Source organism: Rhipicephalus sanguineus, chromosome 4 (assembly GCF_013339695.2).
Source record: "Rhipicephalus sanguineus isolate Rsan-2018 chromosome 4, BIME_Rsan_1.4, whole genome shotgun sequence".
Lineage (NCBI taxonomy): Eukaryota > Metazoa > Arthropoda > Arachnida > Ixodida > Ixodidae > Rhipicephalus > Rhipicephalus sanguineus.
Window position 1 is genome coordinate 21,577,658 of NC_051179.1, and position 18,821 is coordinate 21,596,478.

The window sequence follows — 18,821 nt, forward strand, 5'->3', positions numbered from 1 at the left end:
TTCACTGTATATAGTTCCATCTCCGGAATCAAGCCAGTTTACCACTCTCGCACTATTTCCAAGATTGGCCCTCATCATTTGGCAAGATGCAGATCAAACAGACATGCCACCAAACCCAATGAAAGAAGGGCAACGAAAGCTCTTTAACAAAAGAATGATGCGTTTTAAGATGTACTTCTTTCACCTTGAGGATTTCTAGGTGCTGTTCTTTGTTTCACCGTGTAATTTTGAAGAGAACAGAGCCAGCCACTGGCACATCTGTAGGCGTAGTAGATGTGGCACTACATGTAGGCCGATTCATTTACACGAAAGCTGTTTAGTGTGTGACCTTATTCGCAAAGACAGCAGCAGCAGCCATGGTCAGCCATGCCTGGGAGGGTTCATCAATAAAGCCCTGCTTGAAAAGTAGCCACTCACGTCGTTCGACTTCCTTCCCGGGAGGGTGCTTGCTTTGGAGAATAGCCGGGGCTCCAAGGCCATGAACCTGTGGCCAGCCTTGGGGCTGCTTGTGGGCAGCGGAGAGACAGAATGCAAGGCCTCCTGCAACTCGGGTTCTTGCAGTGGGCAGGGGACTAGCTCAGAGTTTGCGCCTGCAAATATCAAAATGTGATATCATGCAGATGTATCATCCTTAATTTGAGGCTTACAAAAAGGGTTCAACTTAAACTGAGGACCACACAGCCAGTCATGGAAAGACAAATGATAGGTGTAACCTTAAGGAACAAGAAGTGAGCAGAGTGGGACGGGGAACAAACGGGTGGGTTAGGGAACAAACATCTTAGTCGAAATCAAGAAGAAATGGGCATAGGCAGGGCATGCAGCACGAAAGCAAGATAGCCACTGGAACAGACTGGATTCCAAGAGAAGGCAAGCACGCAAGAGGGAGGGAGAAAGTTAGGTCGGCAGATGAGTCTGCAGGGATAACGTGGCAGCAGTAAGCACAGGACTGGGTTGATTTACAAAACATGGGAGAGGGCCTTTGCCCTGCAGGAGAAGTGTCAGACTGACGACGATGAGAATCATCATCACCATGCAGATATTTCACCCTTCCAAATCATTCATATCGGAACAATGACATCTTCAGAAACCTTTTAGCCTATTTCCAGCTGTGTCTTGGCTCATGCAACTTGCAAATGCTATGAGCAAGAGCATTTGAAAATTGGCCACAGCAGTAAGCTAAAATGTTGTTCCCTTGACGAAGTGGGCATACCTGTGGTAGTAGCGGCAAATGCCACAGCATTCTCTCCCTCTTTCTTCCGTGGACTCGTCGGCGGAACGTCGACTTTGCGCAGGTGTGCCAGGTGACGCTGCTGGTCGGCCGTCAGCACCGCCTGGAGGCGCGCCAGGTCCCGCACGTGAGCCTGTTGGGCCTCCAGGAACCGGTCGTTGGCCATCTGCCACGTGCGCTTCAGGCAGCTGTGCTCCCTCTTCTCTCGTTCCAGCAGGTTGCACACTGCAAGCCACCACGGTCGCGCAACAATCAAGGAAAGGTGTGCAATCCAAAACAATTTGGCACGTTCCGTGCGAGTGTCCACAGACAATGCATAGAGACAATCAGTTTTCGTCAGGCTGAATCAGTTGGAGAACCAGCCTCTGTTGGAAGAATCCTACGGCACTGACAGGACTTAACATCGCATTGGAAGGCTGTGCAAGCATTACTAGACTTCTTGCGATTAGTCGGCTCGTGTGAACACCTTTACTGTTCTTTCTTTTACTCTCTCTCTCTTTGTCCTCCTTATTCAATCAATTTCCCCAGCCCGTTTAAGAGTACCAAAACGGAAACTCATCTGGCTAACCTCCCTGCCATTCTCCTTTCTCTCCCTCAGTGAATAAACTACTAAACAAAAATCTAGCAGAACTTGCATATGATGGTTGTCTAAGACATGGGTTCTCAAACTGGTTTGTGGAGGAATCGCAAGTCTATGTATCATCGGGAGTTCCACATCAGCAGCGATGGCCTTTGATATTAAAGTTGACAGCCCGATGCGCGCAGTGTTAATACTATGGTTGCACACATCGAGAAGAGTGATCACCTCCCCCCCCCCCCCCCCGCCCTTCCAATTGTCTTCATGCTCAAGAAAAAGTGAGGGGTTCCACGGCACTCTGGAAAAGCTGTTGGGGTTGCCCAAGGCCAGAAAGATTGAGAACCGCTGGTCAAGAGCATGATTCAGACAGCCACACTTACCTTACTTAACTTTCATTACAGCCGACTCAACGGAGCACTGCAGCGCATCACAGTTCATCTTGGTTTCTTTGACAGTAAAAGTTGGTGTGCGTCTGTGAAGACCTTCTAACACTGCATGTGCAAGCTGCTTATGCCACTACACTCAAACCTCGTTATAACAGTCACACCTGCCACGAAAATAACTTCGTTATATCCAAAAATTCGTTATAAATGTTTATTTTTAACACTGTATCTATGACAAGCACTATTCGTCATTTACTTCGTTATAACCGATAATTCGTTATATCCGTGTTCGTTATATCGAGGTTAGAGTGTACACCCGATTGAGTAGAGTATGGTGCTGTGTTCACTTGGCTTCATTGCCTTAACAACCCCACTGTGTGTTTCTGCGCAGTAAAAACACAAAAGCAGACCAATACCATAACAAAAGTGTTGTCTTTCAGCCTATACAAACTTGTAGACACTACACTCGAAACAAATTTCTGTTGAGATTGTGGTGTTTAGTTCAATGTCACAAATCCTTACAGTGTGTACAAGGTCTTCTTTGAGCCTACCTTCCTGAAACTGCTTGCGCAGCTGGTCCATGTCTTCCTGCATGACCGTCTTCTGGGTGTTGAGGACCGCCACGTACATCTCCAGGTCACTGCGTGATGCCTTCTCTGCCTGCAGTCCCTTGCACAAGCTGGTCAACTGAAGAGAGGTAGAACGAGAATGCGACACTGTTGCGGCAAGATGACCTTTTGAGTAGGAATACTACATGATCAGCCATAACCCTTTGCGACACGCATTATGATGAACTGTCTATAAATGATCAAAATTTACATAATTTGATGCCAAGGTTCTGAAGACCAAGTTTAAAGCAAGTGGACATGTTAGCATAAATTATAATGCATTTTACAGAGACCAATTGTAATTACAACGTAGATGATTATCTAATCATTGTACAGTCAGTCATGCTATAATTCTTCATAGACAGAATTGAACGACCCACTCAAATTGCATGCGATAGTTATCTACTGGCATCGAGCACTCCTGAAAAGGTAGAAAAATATTTTGAACTTCCTGCCAAAGCAGTCCACTTCCAACGTCTTGTAAACACGGTACTGCCTTCACCAAAGCGATTGTGAGTAGCAAAATATATCAAATAAAAGTGATATAAAGGAATTTCAGGCAACAAGAATGCTTAATTTACCCTTATTTTAGTGTTTTCGGTCTCATCCTTGCCAGTAGTACACAGAAATGGCAAAAGTAAGTCGCATATCCAAATGAGCATGCCAGCTCGCTACGGGATAAACAACATGGTGCAACCAACTTATTTACTGCACCAGCCAGCGTTAAAGGGAACATGCTAACACAGAGTATGAGCAAATCTTTCACTCTGCAATCGAACAAATCGCTAGATTCACAGCGCATAACTTGTGCAAGGCAGCACTTGCACTTCTCTACACGTGGGTTAACTGCATTTCTCTACACTTGCACTTCTGTACAGGTGGGTTACTTTATCCGTTTACATAAACATGAAGTTTCATGAAACATTTTTCATGTCTCATTGGGTAAATTGTAGAACTAACATTTACTGCCAAAGTTTGGGCTAAATTAAACCCAATGTTTCAGAGGCTAGTTCACATTGAGCTCACTGAGCAATGTCTGGTTTAATGTATGCTGCCTCTTCGTTGAAAACCTTAACTTCACTACTGAAATAAACAGCATAAATAGAACAAAAAGGGTGAACAACATTGATAGTATCTGCGTGTAATTCAGTTTAATGTTAGCTGCTTCATAAATTAGGCAGGCTTAACCTGGCCCTTCCCGACAACGCAATACACCCGCAGCAGTTTAGGACCGGAACGAACAGAAGGTGGATAAATGTTTGTACCACAAAGGGTTAAATTTGTGACAGACCTTGTCGTCAAGATGGGAGAGAATTTCGGCAGGCGAACCACCCCGCACCGCGTCGCCCAGCGTGCCCGAGCCAAGGCCGTGGACGAGGCCTGTGAAGGCCGCTTCGTACACGTGCAACTGCTCGTCCGTCGACCGAAGCTTGTCCTTGAGGGCCTTAATCTCCTCTTCCAGGGGCACCACCAGAGACCGAAGCATCTCCGCATCTTCTTGTGCCTGGTTCATAACACAACACTGCATCGCATACTGCTTCACTCGACCGTTCAAAACTCATCGTGCCAACACAACAGAATATTGCCTCTTTTACACATGGAACACGCTCGAAATACATCAATGAATCATTTATTCTGTTGTAAAAAGTAAGAAAGTCATCTATGAAACATGGTTTTATCGAGTTCTCTGCAAGAAACACAGAGGACAAGTGCCATAACAAAGTGCCATTGTAGATCAAGAAAATGAGCTTGCTAATAAATGCGACTCTGCGGCCGTTTCAAGAAAGTTCAGCACAAGATAGATGGTCTAATGTGCAGGAAGTCTGACAGACCGCCACTTTCATCGTTATGATGTACATCTATAACCTGGAGTTGTCCATACAAATACCCATATAGGGGTCACCATGTGGAATCGTGTCATGCGGGTTATGCAAATCACAATCTGATCTGCACTGCAACTGTCCAATCAGTCAGACAATGCATTGAAAAGATCACTCTTATGACAGGCCAAACTTGCTGCGACCTACTGTAGATTGTTTCGGCCTCTTGTGCAGCAAATCGTGGAGCACTTACTGGCATATTATTTAGCACTCTATGGGCAAACTTCCCTTTCTTACCCTTCTTTACAGATGGCGCATTGCGACATACAAAGCGAAATGCACACTCTGACAAATACTACGTAAATCAGAATGCCAAAAACATGCAAAATATGTACGTACACATGCACAAAAGAAACCAACTAAACCAAAGGCAAGGAAAATATCCATTTAACAATGCTGCGACCCAAACAATTAGGAATTTTATTATCCTAACAAAATAATTAGCGTAAATCTTAAGGAATACCAGTAAAAAAAAAACTCAACAGTTATGACATGCAGGGTTAGTTTGTCAAATTGATAAAGGTGAGAGTATTGTACACTTACGTCCATCCACAGCTGTCAACAGAGAATAAAAACATGTTCACAGAGCACAGCTTCTGCATTAGCAGCTAACACTTAGCAGGTCCTTGAAAACTGGCAGTGAGCAAAATGGCAATTCTGCATAATGCTAACTGATATGTGTCACACTAAACATTAAGTATTCAGCGTAGCGTTACTGTTCAGCGGAAATAGTTGCCAATACCACTTGCAGCCAGCTGCGCAAGCGTAGGAGTTATCAAGTGTGCAGAGTTCCAACGGATTGTTGGCAACGGCACAACAGTAACGCTACGCTAGAATACTTTTATGCTTATTATTTTCTGTCTGCATCACTCCTTTCACTGTGAGCTCAGAACACTGATTCATGTCAGAAGGTGTACTGTACACTACCTACAACCAAAAGCACACTTTTGCCCACTAAGCAAGCAAAATTAGTATGCTGCATCTAGTAGAAGGTTCAATAAAATGGCAACACATGCAGCTTGCCTTAAAAGGACCCTGCAACACTTTTTATGTCTTCCTAAATGCACTCTATACTCGGGGACAACTTTCCGTAGCAATGAAGGGAAAGCTACAGAGCCACAATGCACGTATCCTACCGCTAATGAATGTAGTCCCACAATTGCGTCCGTATTTTCTGCGTGATATATATTAAATAAGCCTTCATGTTCTACATGTAGCTTTTTGAGACGAAACGCAGCGCACACAAGCGAGATATTCGTATTTCTTTTACTTTATACGTTGTCACTTTGCGTTTTTGCGTGCGTGAAAAAGCCGCGCCTTTTACCCGCACCTTAGACGCTAAGCAGCGTTTGCGTCGAAATGCAATGCTAGCCGTCACTTTCCCCGGCGTTACGAGACGCGCGCCAAACCGAACTACTTCGCGTAGCAGTACATGTGCAGACGCTCCGCCCCCGTAGCTTTACCTTCATTGCCACAGAAAGTTGTCCCCGAGTATAGAAATCTTCAAAAAATGAAGAGGAAGAGGAATTATGGCGATTAAAAGCACACGTACTCAATTTATCGCTTACACGAACTTCAAGACATAAAAGCACAATAAGAGCAACCCCTAACTGAAGTTTTCACAGCTCCAGATGTCACATTTCAATCTAGCAGTACACAAACATGCGGCTCCAAATGGCAGCAAGGCATCGACGTTATACAGCAGAAGTCAGCACACCAAAGTTTTAAAGATTGTTCAAACTAATCTCCGCATTATTTCTACTGTTACAACAGCTTCACCAGGGAGCAAGTTGGAGCACCACATTCGCAGCGTGTTGGTAGCGTCATTTCCACGACGTCTTCTGCTAGACTCACATGATAGTTATGCAGTAATTTAGCTGACTGTACAATGAACAGTTTTTTTTTTGCTTTTGTTTTTTGTCACTACTCTCATTACTGTGTAAATGCAAACTGCACATTACGTATGTAATCAATGATTGTGGTGCCACAGATAGACGTCACACCCGTTACATTATACGTAATAGCTGCATGTCAGCGGTGCTGTTTAATTGATCTTAAGTGCATTGGAGGGCACCGATAACAAATACATTACCCCTTTATTGAAACAGATTAGTCGGCTACCTGGTACTGCATAGCATCAGGTTTAGCACAAAGATACGATGCAGAATGACAGAAGACACAAGAACACATGCGTTGTTTCCTCGCGTCTTCAGCCATCTTGCCATTGTTACATTGCGCTAAAGCTCAAGACGATCCTTAAGTGGCTTAATGGGTTAGTTGGTACTGCATGATTGTAGAAATCAGCACAAGAAACTGAGACAAAGAACAGAGACACGTGCATAAACAGAGACAAGTACATTGTGCTGTGTACTCCGTTCTACCTTGTCTCCATACTTCAAATGTGCGTTTCTCCATTTATGTATGTGTCTCTGTTCCTTGTCTCCGTTTTTTGCACTGCTTTCTACGATGATCCTTGATGCATTCCTACCACCACCACTACCACCACCACCAATACGGAACAAGATGCACAAAAGAGCGGGATATTCCTTGGAGAGGGGTGTCCGCTTACCTTACGCATGCTCTCCTCGAGGTTCTCGACGGAGCTGTCGCTGGAAGAGGAAAAGGGGTTAGGACTGAGATTGCCCACTTTCTGCTTTAGGGACTTGGTCACCACCGCCAGCACGCCTTCCCTTTAGTGGGGGAGAAGAGGGAGAGCAAAGAAGAGAAGACGGGGGGAGGCGTCGTCAGCAGAAGATCGCAAGGGGGCGAGACGTGTGCAGAAAGATGGAGAAAATGTTTAGAAGACAATTGTGAAAGAATGGGCAAAAGGGCACAGAATCGGATAAAGGGGATGATGAGGGAAGGCAGGGAGAACCGCAAAAAAAGGATGCGAGGGTGAACGGATTACCATGAGTTTAGGGAAAGGGGGTGACGGAAAGGTGGAGCACAGGGTTAGTGAAAGAATTGTCAGAAGGGGAGACAGAGATGTGAGTATCGGACCATGAAGAGGTGGGGAAAAACGCACCATAGGGAGAATATGAGGAGCATGGGGAAGGGCAGCGCACAGTGAAGGGAGTATCAGAAAAGGGGAGTATAGGGTTATCAAGAGAATGGTGAGAGGGAAAGAGAGAGAGGAAGGTGAGCATGTGAACATGGGGAGATGAGAAAGGATGGAGGCACGACAAAGTAGGAGGGAACAGGAGGACAAGAAGAGAGAGAGAGAAGGGAGGAAAAAGCTGTCAGAAGCCAAGCTCCTCCTCCATTTCACAAATGATGTACAGCACGTACACGCAGGGCACGTAGACAGACAGTACAACAGAATTTTCGCACACTCAATGAATAGCATCACAGTGGATTGAAAGTACCCCATCTGGAGTACACAACTTAGACCACATATATTTCATCAGACTACGCATGTACTACACATCTTTTTTTCCTCACATATAAACAGAAGGAAGAAAGTGCATTTTTACACGTGCACTGGCTACTTGCCTCAGCACTAATTAAGTTGACCGATCAACCGTACAGAAAAGGCTGTTGTGCCCACTCCAATCTCAAGGCCACCAACAAAATTTTCAAGTGCAAAGCTTTCCAGTTAATGTACACGGGTTTCCTCTGAAGGGGGTTGTCAACCATTGTGACAATCCACCATGTTCACATGAAAATTATCACAAGGGCTTGCAGACTTAAGCCCGAACCACACGTACGCTCCCAAACGTGCACGGGGCGCGCGTCAGCGCGCGCAGCCTGGGCGTCTCCGGCGAGTTATGGCGGTTTCCACCCACACACTACGCGTGAAGGCGCACGCGAAGCGCGCGCTTCCTCATACGTGCAAGACATCATTTCGTACAAAATTACTGATAGTTCATCAGAATACTTACAAAACCTCCTTCTGTTACCTCTTTTATTGTTAGATGCATGCAAAAGTAAATAAGAACTAAAATTTTTCACATGATGTGTATCATCATCCGTCGGTCAAGCCGGTGCTGGTAGAGGCCATGCCACAGTTGCGTATTTGCAGGGCTCCAAAGCGCTTCCAAGCGCGCGCCGTCTCAAGGTCGATATCAGTCACCGCAAACACTCGCGTACCGCGCGGGTTTTGCCGCGCTTGCTTCGTCTGCGCATGCGCGGCCTCCGGAGCGCGTACAGCCAACGTACAGCGTGCGCTCGGCCAGCGTACGTGTGGTTCGGGCTTTAAAGGAACACTGACACAAAATTTTGACGGCGAGATAACTTGCAAGATCTGTTTGTGTGGACACACGCACACACTGTGTACGAAATATCAACCACAAATATGGCCTAGAACGTATACAAAATAAATTTTATAAAGTGTGTGCCACGCAACTGAGTGACAATGCAGCTCCTCGCCACATCAACTTGGCCTGATATGTAAACAAACAACCACCACCTACATCACGAGAGTTTGACTCTCTAGACACATGACGTAGTGATTGTTCACACTGTCTTGTGTTGGCTAACTATTGGCAAATGACAGTTAGTGTTGTTAAATGATGTCTAGTGATGGCTAAATGATGGTAAATGTTGGCTATCTGGTGTTGTAACAGAAACATCATCTTTGTTCAACTTCAAATCCAGGGCTTGTCTACCCCACGTTTTCTTCTTTTTCTCTATCCAGCAAAAGAATGCCATGCATGAACGAAATCACCTATAATCATCTATACTCGGTTACAACCTAATAAAAAATGGCAGTTCCGCCCCCAGAACCGCAGGGCAAATGCCTTCACCTGTGAAAGACAGTCGTGCTAGCTGGTTTCCGTTCTAACCGCAAGTAATTTTTCTCGGCTACTGTAAATACTACGCATATTAAGAGTTAATGGCTCGTCGTTACTCCTTAAAACATTACATTTGGCTGAGCAGTTATATCAGAGTCCCTGATGAAATTTACCAGGATGTTCAAGTTTCCGACCTAAAACCAGTGACACAAACATGTGTCTGTATGGGTTTCTCGGCTATCGTAAACACTGGAGAAGTGCTTGAACTCAAGAAAATGAGTAAGCGATTTTGGACAGAGCACTTATGCAAGTTCTCTGTGGGAGACACAGCGATGGCTGTTGGCAGAGCTGACATTTTTTTCTTAGGTTGTGACCAAGTATAAGTGAAGAAAGCAGTAGCAGAGGGCCTACCTGTCCTGGGCCTGCTGTGCCCGGAGCTCGTGAAGTTCCTGCTCAAGCCGCTCGGAGTGCTTCTTGTAGCGCACCAATTCCTTCTCGTATCGTCCGGAGCTGCGCAGGGCCTCCTCTGTGTTCTCCTTGAGGATGTGCTGTAGCGAGGCCATCTCCTCCCGGTGCCGGCGCCGCTCGGCCTCGAGCTCGTTCTCCTGCTCACACTGGGCCACGAGCAGGAGCGACCGGGCTTCATCTAGGTCCCTCTGAAGCGCATGCAGCTTCTCCCCGAGGGCCTCTCGTTGCTGCCGCTCTGCCTGGAGCTCCTCTGCAAATAGAGCGGGGCATAGCATTGATAAGGAAATCCCTGAGTAAACAAGCTCTTCTTGTCCCACCGCTACACCTTTGCGAGTTAACATTTACACAAAAAAAAGAGAATTCTACAGCAGTGCCTTTTTTTATCAGCCCATTCACATGGTGTTATTAACTTATTGCCCAGTTCACTTAGAACAACACAGGGATTCAATTCACAGCTAGTGAAGCATCGTCACGGAGATAATGTTTCAACTTGATTCTGAGTTGAGGCTTCCTTCGTTCACTCGCTTAACAAGGATAACATCTTCTTGGGCCACATCTAACCAGTCTGTAATGGGGAATGATGAATCTTTCTGAATGAATTCAACTAGGACATTCACTCACACAGTAACAGCACTCGTTAGCGTTGGCGTCTGTCAGCATGAGTTGGCTAATTTCAGCTAATAACAGCTAAATTATTTCTAATTTTGGCTATCTGCTGTTATAACAGCAAAAACATCATCAATCTCAATCATATGATTGGGACTGCCATCGCTTCCTAGTTCCCAACTTTCTGTGAACTCCTCTCTCTTTTACATGATGATGAAACATTGCAATGCAAAGCAATGCTGTGGACAAGGACTTATTGAACAGTACTGCTTCGTGGTGCAGTATTTCATAACATCACAGAGCAAAGTGGCCCAGTACAACACTTTATTCTCTCGGATCAATGCAAAAATGGCAATGCAAGAGGTATTCGTGAAAGTGGATCAAGGAACTGGATTATCCCTCAACACGTTGATGCAAACAGCTGAAAATGGCAACAGCACAGACGAACAACTAGACTAACCACTTGTCTCTTGTAGAGCGAGGCAACCCAGCATTTCAACCACGCATTTCCGAACAGCCTAGAAAAAGAGGTTTATTATAGGCATACCTTCTTTCTGCATGAAGAGTTCCTTGAACTTTGCCCTCTTTAGCCCAAACTCTGTCTCCATCGTTTCCTTCTCTTTGCGTAGCTGCAGCAACAAGGTCCCCTCTTCTGCATCTAGACAAAAAAAAAAGGGGGGGGGGGGAGGGGGGATGCCAGCAGTGCGTTAAGGTCGCTGAAAAATTCCTGGAAAGATTCTTATAAGATGCCTTATCTCGTCTAAGAGAACTTGACAAAAGGAACAGGACACTGCACAAAGTTTGCAGTGTCAAGACGTTTATTAACGGGCACTCAGCAACGGCGCAAGGCAGCGACAGTCAAAGCGGGGCCGACTCTCTGCACGAGGGGCGTGCTCTCAGAGAAGAGAACGACCCACTGGAAGGCGCTCGACAGGACGACCCATTACTGAGTAGGAATGCTTCGCTACAGCAGCAACTACGACTGTCGGTTTCAACGCTATCGCAGCTGTGCCACACCATGTCGCAAGCAAATGCAATAGCTTCTGCAAAGATATATTCACTACAGATGCAATCTTTAGTAGCATATGCAAGAAGAGAATGCAGAGGCCTCAGTTAATGTAAAAAAAAAGAAAAAAACAAGTCAAATATCAGGTATTAAAAAAAGACTGATTTAACTGATACATTCCCTGCAAAGTATCATTTTTCTTTCCAAGGTTTAATAACAAATGTTAGGCATGCAGAAATATAGTAAACAACAAATGCTTTTAAAACTCGCGCTGGAAGCAGAAAGGAAAGGAATTGTAAGGTATGTGCTAATCATCACTGCAGCCTGCTTTATAGTTACAGACATAAACGTCATTGCTCTTACACAATAGCTTTACACAATGCTTTACAAGTGATGCTGCACGGAATGTCACCATCAAAACAAATGTGTGACAGATTGCTGTTTTATATTCAAGGCTACTTGTACACTTCTACGATGTCCAATGCCACTGTAGACATTATGTTTCAGCACAACACCTGTCTTTGCCGAGAGGCATCACAAGCACACATTTTTGTGAGATATGATAAAACAAAAGTACCAGTATCATAAATCTTACTCGGCAATGCACGAATCTACATGGTAGCGACATTCCTGACATGTCATATGACATGACTCATTGAGAAATGCACTGAATAAAATTTTTTTTAAAGTATCTCATCACAATTGCCTTAACCTGGTAAAGTTAAGGCCACTTAGCTCTAGCCTAAACAGAAATTGCTGTATCAGTGAGCTGAGAATAATGAGACAAGCTGAAGCTCTCAATAAACACAGAAAGAAAAGTAGATTGGCATAGAAAGCACAGTACTAGTTTTAATATTCTCTGCTCCTGTAGACACAACAAAAAAAGCTGTTCTGGTCTCAAACGAACACTTTTGTTCACCTTTTGCCATGACACTTTCATTCATGTCTGCATACAATAAACCTAGAGCAATGAGACAAAACATACTAGTGCAGCTTAATACTACACATGTAAACAAGATAGAAATGCCTTGGCAGAAAACCTTCATCCAACCTTTTTCACAAGCACATCTAGCTATTCAATGCATTCACTTTGGTGAACACTTTTCAAACATCACAATGAGTGAATCAGCTCAACATTCAGATACCATGACTTTCATTACAGATGATAGCTTGGTAACAGTACCAACAACAAAAAAAATTAGTTCTTCAATACATACTTTTCATCTCAACTAGCACTGCTGTAATTGTAGAAGACAACAGAGCCACGGCTATACATGGTGACAGACAACAGCATTGCACATTTTTTTCCTAGCAGGGTTTGCAGGATGACAGCAATGGGCAGTTCAGGCTCCTAACTATAGTAAAAACTTATTGCTTTAAAATAACTTTAATGTATTCTATTCCAACCAAAGCACATGTGTAGGCTAGTTAACTATAATGGCAGCACACATGGTGTTGTTTGACACCGCTGTGAGCATGCTTAAATAGCTTGCTCTCCGATTTGATAGAAGCATGCAAGCGTTGTCCCAGATTGTGACTTAGCTGCACTTCTAGCTTGTTTATGTTATTCACAACATGGCTTCCAGTGCCAGAAACGTTAAGTTGTAAACTAACATTTCTACAACGGTCTCCGCAATGCATTATCTGCATTGGCTCTTTTGGATTTCTATATAAGCAGAAGAAATATGTTTGTGGTTAGGCTTACGCTGGGTACTAGGTGCAACCATGGCAGAAAGCTGCTGTACACCTATGTAAAGGAACTTGTCGAATTAAATATTTACGCCTATCTTGTTTATTTACAACACAAATGCTCAAAGAATGTTTTCGCAGCCGGCTCATGAACACAACCTTAAACATCAAAGCCTAGTGTTCAAAATAAGATGCTGAAATGGATCAGCCAAATAATCCGAGTGAGAAAGGCATACCTACACTGCAGTGCCTTTTAGTAGCAAAAGAAAAGAACTGGCTGTTCCAAACCGTGGACACGTCCTACTGCAGTGGAAAGCTTTTACGGCTGCGGTAAGGTGCTATGATGAGTCTTTAATTACTTCTCAATTGCAGTCTCAGTAACAAGGCTTCCAGGTCTGTGTAGCAGTTCACCTTTCGAGCTGTGTGTGTGTAGCCTTGTGTCAAGATTGTCCTGAAGCATGCCATTCAAGCATTTAAAATTTTCGTGCGGGCGTGTTTCCTGTACACAGTTCTTTAAACACGGCTTACAAGCAGCTAGCATGATTAATTACTATTAAAGCTTGAACGGAAGGCCATGTGCTGAAAAGTGTACACGTTTGTCGGAATGTGTGCTGGAGGTCAGAGACCAGAAAGTACCGGTACACACGGTATGCACTTGCTGTCAGTGCTGATAAACTAATGTGCGACGAGGTTGTGAAACAGCATTGTTCCTCGGCCGTCTTTACCTTCACCACTGTTAGTTAGCGCGACCTCAAAGTAACGATGTCAGGAGGAAACGAACAAAACACTGTAGTGCAGAAACTAACGCTGGAGCGTGGCAGGTGCCCGGTTCGTGAAAGCCTCGTCTTAAAACGCAACTGCTCACAGCTGTCGAGATGCTGGCTTGTGACGAACAGCCAAAAACAAAGTTTGCGGAGAAAACGGCGGCAAAATAAAGCGAAACAGGGACGCGAATCAATGAAGCGAGCTACAAAGCGAAACGTCACCGAGGTACGAGAAATTTCCCGTCACACAGACACGACAGCCACAACAGCGAGCACACCAACGTTTACGTTTTATTTTTTTTGCCCGGCTCTTAACAGTACAAAGAGAAGATAGACAGGCAGGAACTTAAAGCGCACTGTGCCAACGCCCACAACGTCCCTCGGTTTTCGTGAGCAGTAAAAAAAAAAGAATGTCGTTGACGTCATGTCAATCAGCTGCTGATCACTCCCATCGACCGTAAGTATCATTACGAACTGTCGCGTCGAAAGGAACACGGCATCTCTGTTGGCACCGTCGGAGAAGTTGACAAGGGATAGCGCCAGCGTCGTTGACGCAGTTTCTACGATCTGATAAGGCCCCCAAATGCGGGATATTTGGAATCGCCTCAAGTTTGGAGGAGGTGACGAGTCGTATGTAGCAGGGTCGCGAGCGATCAACAAAATGTGGTTTAAGCCTAAGGCCGTCGATAAAACACCCTTTCGATGCGTGACCGGGAACTCACTTTCCGTGTCTCCGTTCTCAGATTGATGGTCCATGCCTTTGGCGTCCATGGTGATGCAAGGTGTGTCACGGGGTTGCGATTACTTCACAATAGAAAATTTCGGAACTTCATTTTCGGGTTGCACACTCCGCATAGCGGAAGTCCTCTATGGGTGACAGAAGAAAAAAAAAAAAAGTCACACGCGATCTCACTGCCATCTGGGCTGCCGGGATTCGGTCTTTACGGTTCTGATCACGTAGATTTGGTGGAGTTTATCGCGTTAAGAAGTCAACACGTAATTAAGTCGACTTTTTTAGCATGTTGTTTTTTGCAAATACGCAATATGTGCGTTACCGAAACCATGGTAATGCGGGCAAAAGCGAGACAATTGGTTTCGGTTTCGTATTTTACGACGCGCCAAAGCGCACAAAGCGCGTTTTTTTGTAGTGCCTCCATTCGTTTTAAACGAACAATTACTCGTGATGTATGTATTTGAGGACGACGTGTCGATGCCAAAAAAAAGTTAACTAGATTTCAGATTTCACTGAAAGCAATATCACCGGAAAACTCCCACTTGGGGCGGGGCACGGGGGTGAGGCATATGGCAACAAGGAGCATTAAGCGGAAGGTCAGAGAGGCGGAGAGGATTTATTGGATGGCAGCGATGGAAAAGAAGCCGGCTCTGAGCAACTGCCGAAAGGGAAAAACGAAATAAGGAGGGAAAGGTTTTATTATAATTCAAGGGGAAGCGCTTTACTGTTTGAAGCAAGGTCGGGCTGCCTTAGAACGCGTAGTTATAAAGCGAGATTCAGTAACGAAGAAGAACAATGTACATGCTGGGGGGGAACTAAGGAAACGATGGAACATGTACTGATTGAATGTGGCGATATTCACCCAGGTATACGTGTGGGCACGAGCCAACATGAAGCCTTGGGTTTTAGGGACAACAATGGAAAGCTGAACACGTCCGTGATAGAAATAAGTAAGAGACGGTTAGAGTATTGGTGGCAGAAAAGTAGAGATAAAGTACAAAAATAAATAATTGGGGGAAAAAAGGTCATTCTGCCTTAAGAGGCAGAGAGATGGACCGTGAATTTATGTTTTTTGGTATAAAAACATAGATTTAGTCAATGTAGATAAGGTATTAGGACAACATGAAACAATGAAGTTTTTTTTCTTTTTTTTTTCTTTCTTTTTTTCTCCTTCGAGCCTGGTGGCAGACGTGTCACCGCCCCGTTATAAAGGGGACGCTCATAGCCTCCATCCATCCATCCACTGTAACGTTACACTGAAGACAACACTGTACCGTTTGTGAAGATAGCGTTCGGTCTTGTCTTGTTGAAAGTAAGTTCTGTGCTTGTCCTCGCATTATTCGATGAAATGCATCCATTCAATGAATTCGAGAACACTGCTCTGACATAGTTTCTTCCTGTGTTTGTTTTATTGCTTCATTCATTCATCTTTTTTTTTTCTTTCCTTCTTATAATAAGATGTGTAGTTTCTCACTAAGGTCAGAATCTCTCTTTAAAACGTTCCATCGCGCTTCTGGCTCACTCGAATTGCGAAAAATTCCGTGCACTTAGATTGAGGTGCACGTTAAAGAATCCCAGGTGGGGAAAATTTCCGGAGCCCTCCACTACGGCGTCTCTAATAATCATATCATGGTTTTGGCACGTAAAACAACACAAATTATTCTTATGAGTTGCGAGAAATTCCGGAAAAACACGCATGTATATGTGAATAAAGCAGGCACATATATTCTTATTTTTTTAAATACTGCCAGTATCGTCCGAAGCCTCAAAATGTGGGCAGTCGTTACAGGCGATGAATAGTATGGACAGATCGAACAGGCTGCACAATTGGCAAAAATTATCAGTAAATAATTATACAGGTAATAAAACTTTCTAATGTAGTTCAAGAAAAAATACAAACGCCAGCGGAAGCAATAATATACCACCAAACGTAAAACCTATGCTAACACACACTGTTTAGTAACGTGTAATTACATCAGTCCACAATACTTCATGCAATGCAAGTATGTAAGTATGAGTAATAAACACAAGAGGAACTTGTTGATTGGTTCGAAGGCCACAAAAAAAACTCAATGTATTTTTGTAAGTGCGCGTCCTCAACTATGTTCGTGGAAGTATCTAATGATGTATTCATTAGTATTAATTAGTCAACCAAGATTGAGTCATTCTGAGCTGAAAGCAGGAAATGTGCCACATTGCTCATCATGAAATTTTAATATTTCAAAGTACCCTATACGTTAAGCATGATGCGATCATAAAGCATTTTCACACTAGTTCAAAGTGCAAAAATGCCTTTAAGTGATGCAGGGCCCACGTGTACATAGAGTTTCCTAGGAACTCTATACACGTGTATATGTGCACGACTTCGCTTTCTTTCAAGCTGTGATACACTGGAACGCATTTTTTATATTTCCATTTTCTATGAACGGGCTTACATGTATAATACCAGATTAAATTGTTGCTTTCGACCGTGTTACCAATTTTTTTTTAAGTGAAGCCTGTCTATTTGTCTCCAGATATGTGAAATAAATTGTGCATGAAATACATTGTTGCGTGAACTAATGCAGTGAATCTGTACGCGCGTGTATCCGTCCGTTTCTTGCTTTTTTTTTTTACCACGTTGCGTAAGCGCGGCGCGCTACATTTTTTTTTTTTACCTTCTAAGAAATAGACGTACTTCGATTCAATCGAATTTTGGTATTCAACAACAAAGTGAACTGAGCAGAGAGATGTCATCGCGATATGACAAAGGCTTTACGGTACGTCATACTTGGCACTGACAACTAAAATTTTTCAGAACAAACACAAAGAAAATAAAACGAGTGTTATGGAAGACATATCCAACAATAAGGCTAAATTTCAAAACGAAGAGTCAAGCGATGTGTAGAACAAAGCATTACAGTCGGCGACAATCAACCTAAGAACAAATATAAGCTACCTCCACAGAAGTCGCCATCTTATGCAAAAAAAAAGAGTTATGCACTCGTGTTTAGAAAGAGTTTATTCCAACGCAAGACTCAACGAACAATTGAGGCACAGTGACGGTACTAGAACAGTAACATATGCAAAATGATGAGCACTATTTACATGACATGTTTTCACAGGAATGTCCAAGTCTGCAGGACGGATGAAACCAACAGACAATTTAAGCCAACATCATAGGAGACATTACTAGGTGTGTTTTTTTTAACTGTAGTGTAATTATCTTCTACTTAAATTGAAAAGAATTAAAGTGGACCAAAAATAACCGTTTCCGTCAGTGGAATCTGAACCCACAACCTTCGAATTATGCATCCGATGCTCTACTGCAATTCTAAAGTTGTGTGTTCAGGTCCCACCGACGGAAAAGATTATTTTTCATTTAATTCTTTTGAATTTGGGTGAAAAATCACTACACTAGAGTTTAAAAAAAAACAAATAATGTCCTCTGTTATTTCCTTGGCTTAATTGTTTGTTGGTTTCTGTAGTTGTGCTTAACAAAAAAAACGAGCTCCTCGAACAATTCCCCTCGTTTCGTACAAGTCTACTAGGACGTGACTAACACAGGACTAACTGCCCAACTGACATAAACGAATTGTCACATATGACTTCACATTGATGTTTAGAACAAATGTTCTTCTATGGTTAATTATTAAAATAAAGCACTTAATAGTGATTGTGTTTAGAACAAATGTTCGACGATTTAGAGTGCGATGTACCCTACCGTTGCCACTCGATAAAAAAAAAAAGCGCGGCCCGTTCAGTGCCCAAAAAACAGCGAGAGTTGCCTAGCTGAACCTGTTGCCTCGAACTCTTGGCAAATATTATTTGCGATCATGTCCTCAACACTCCTCTGGATGCACTGTTTTCTTCGGAAACAGCGATACCTTATTTCATCATACGGACTCTTAACGTCATTCAGTGTCACACGGAAATTCGTGGTACCCGATGTTGAATTCCTTTATTGTCGTTCCAAGACACCATGAAACACAGCGGCTCCTCCGCATGCCCACATATGGCGGGATACAACGTCTCGCGCACGCCACAACTCTTTTTTTTTCTCTTTTTTGTTCTAAATGCTCGTGGCTGTACGTCTACTAGCGCCAACGCGGACGGAACTGTCAACACAGCGTTCACGCTTGTGCCCGCGTGTTTTAGCGCGACGCA

General features: G+C 43.8%; 1 protein-coding gene across 5 annotated transcripts in view; it reads right to left on the reverse strand.

Annotated features, from left to right (window-relative positions):
- Nucleotides 1-14,832, reverse strand: part of LOC119389579 (rab GTPase-binding effector protein 1) — a 43,266-nt gene extending 28,434 nt beyond the window's left edge. For 4 of the 5 annotated variants that reach the window (XM_049414483.1, XM_037656916.2, XM_049414482.1 and 1 more), the window contains exons 1-8: nt 14,665-14,832; nt 11,031-11,141; nt 9,821-10,127; nt 7,246-7,366; nt 4,088-4,300; nt 2,740-2,875; nt 1,211-1,453; nt 418-590 (exon numbers count right to left, since the gene is read on the reverse strand). In XM_049414483.1, coding sequence (XP_049270440.1) covers nt 418-590; nt 1,211-1,453; nt 2,740-2,875; nt 4,088-4,300; nt 7,246-7,366; nt 9,821-10,127; nt 11,031-11,141; nt 14,665-14,713 — 1,353 coding nt within the window. In that variant the 5' untranslated portion in view covers nt 14,714-14,832. The remainder of the gene's footprint in view (nt 1-417; nt 591-1,210; nt 1,454-2,739; nt 2,876-4,087; nt 4,301-7,245; nt 7,367-9,820; nt 10,128-11,030; nt 11,142-14,664) is intronic. The other variant, XM_049414484.1, reaches the window with a different exon arrangement.
- Between the last annotated feature and the right edge of the window lie 3,989 nt (nt 14,833-18,821).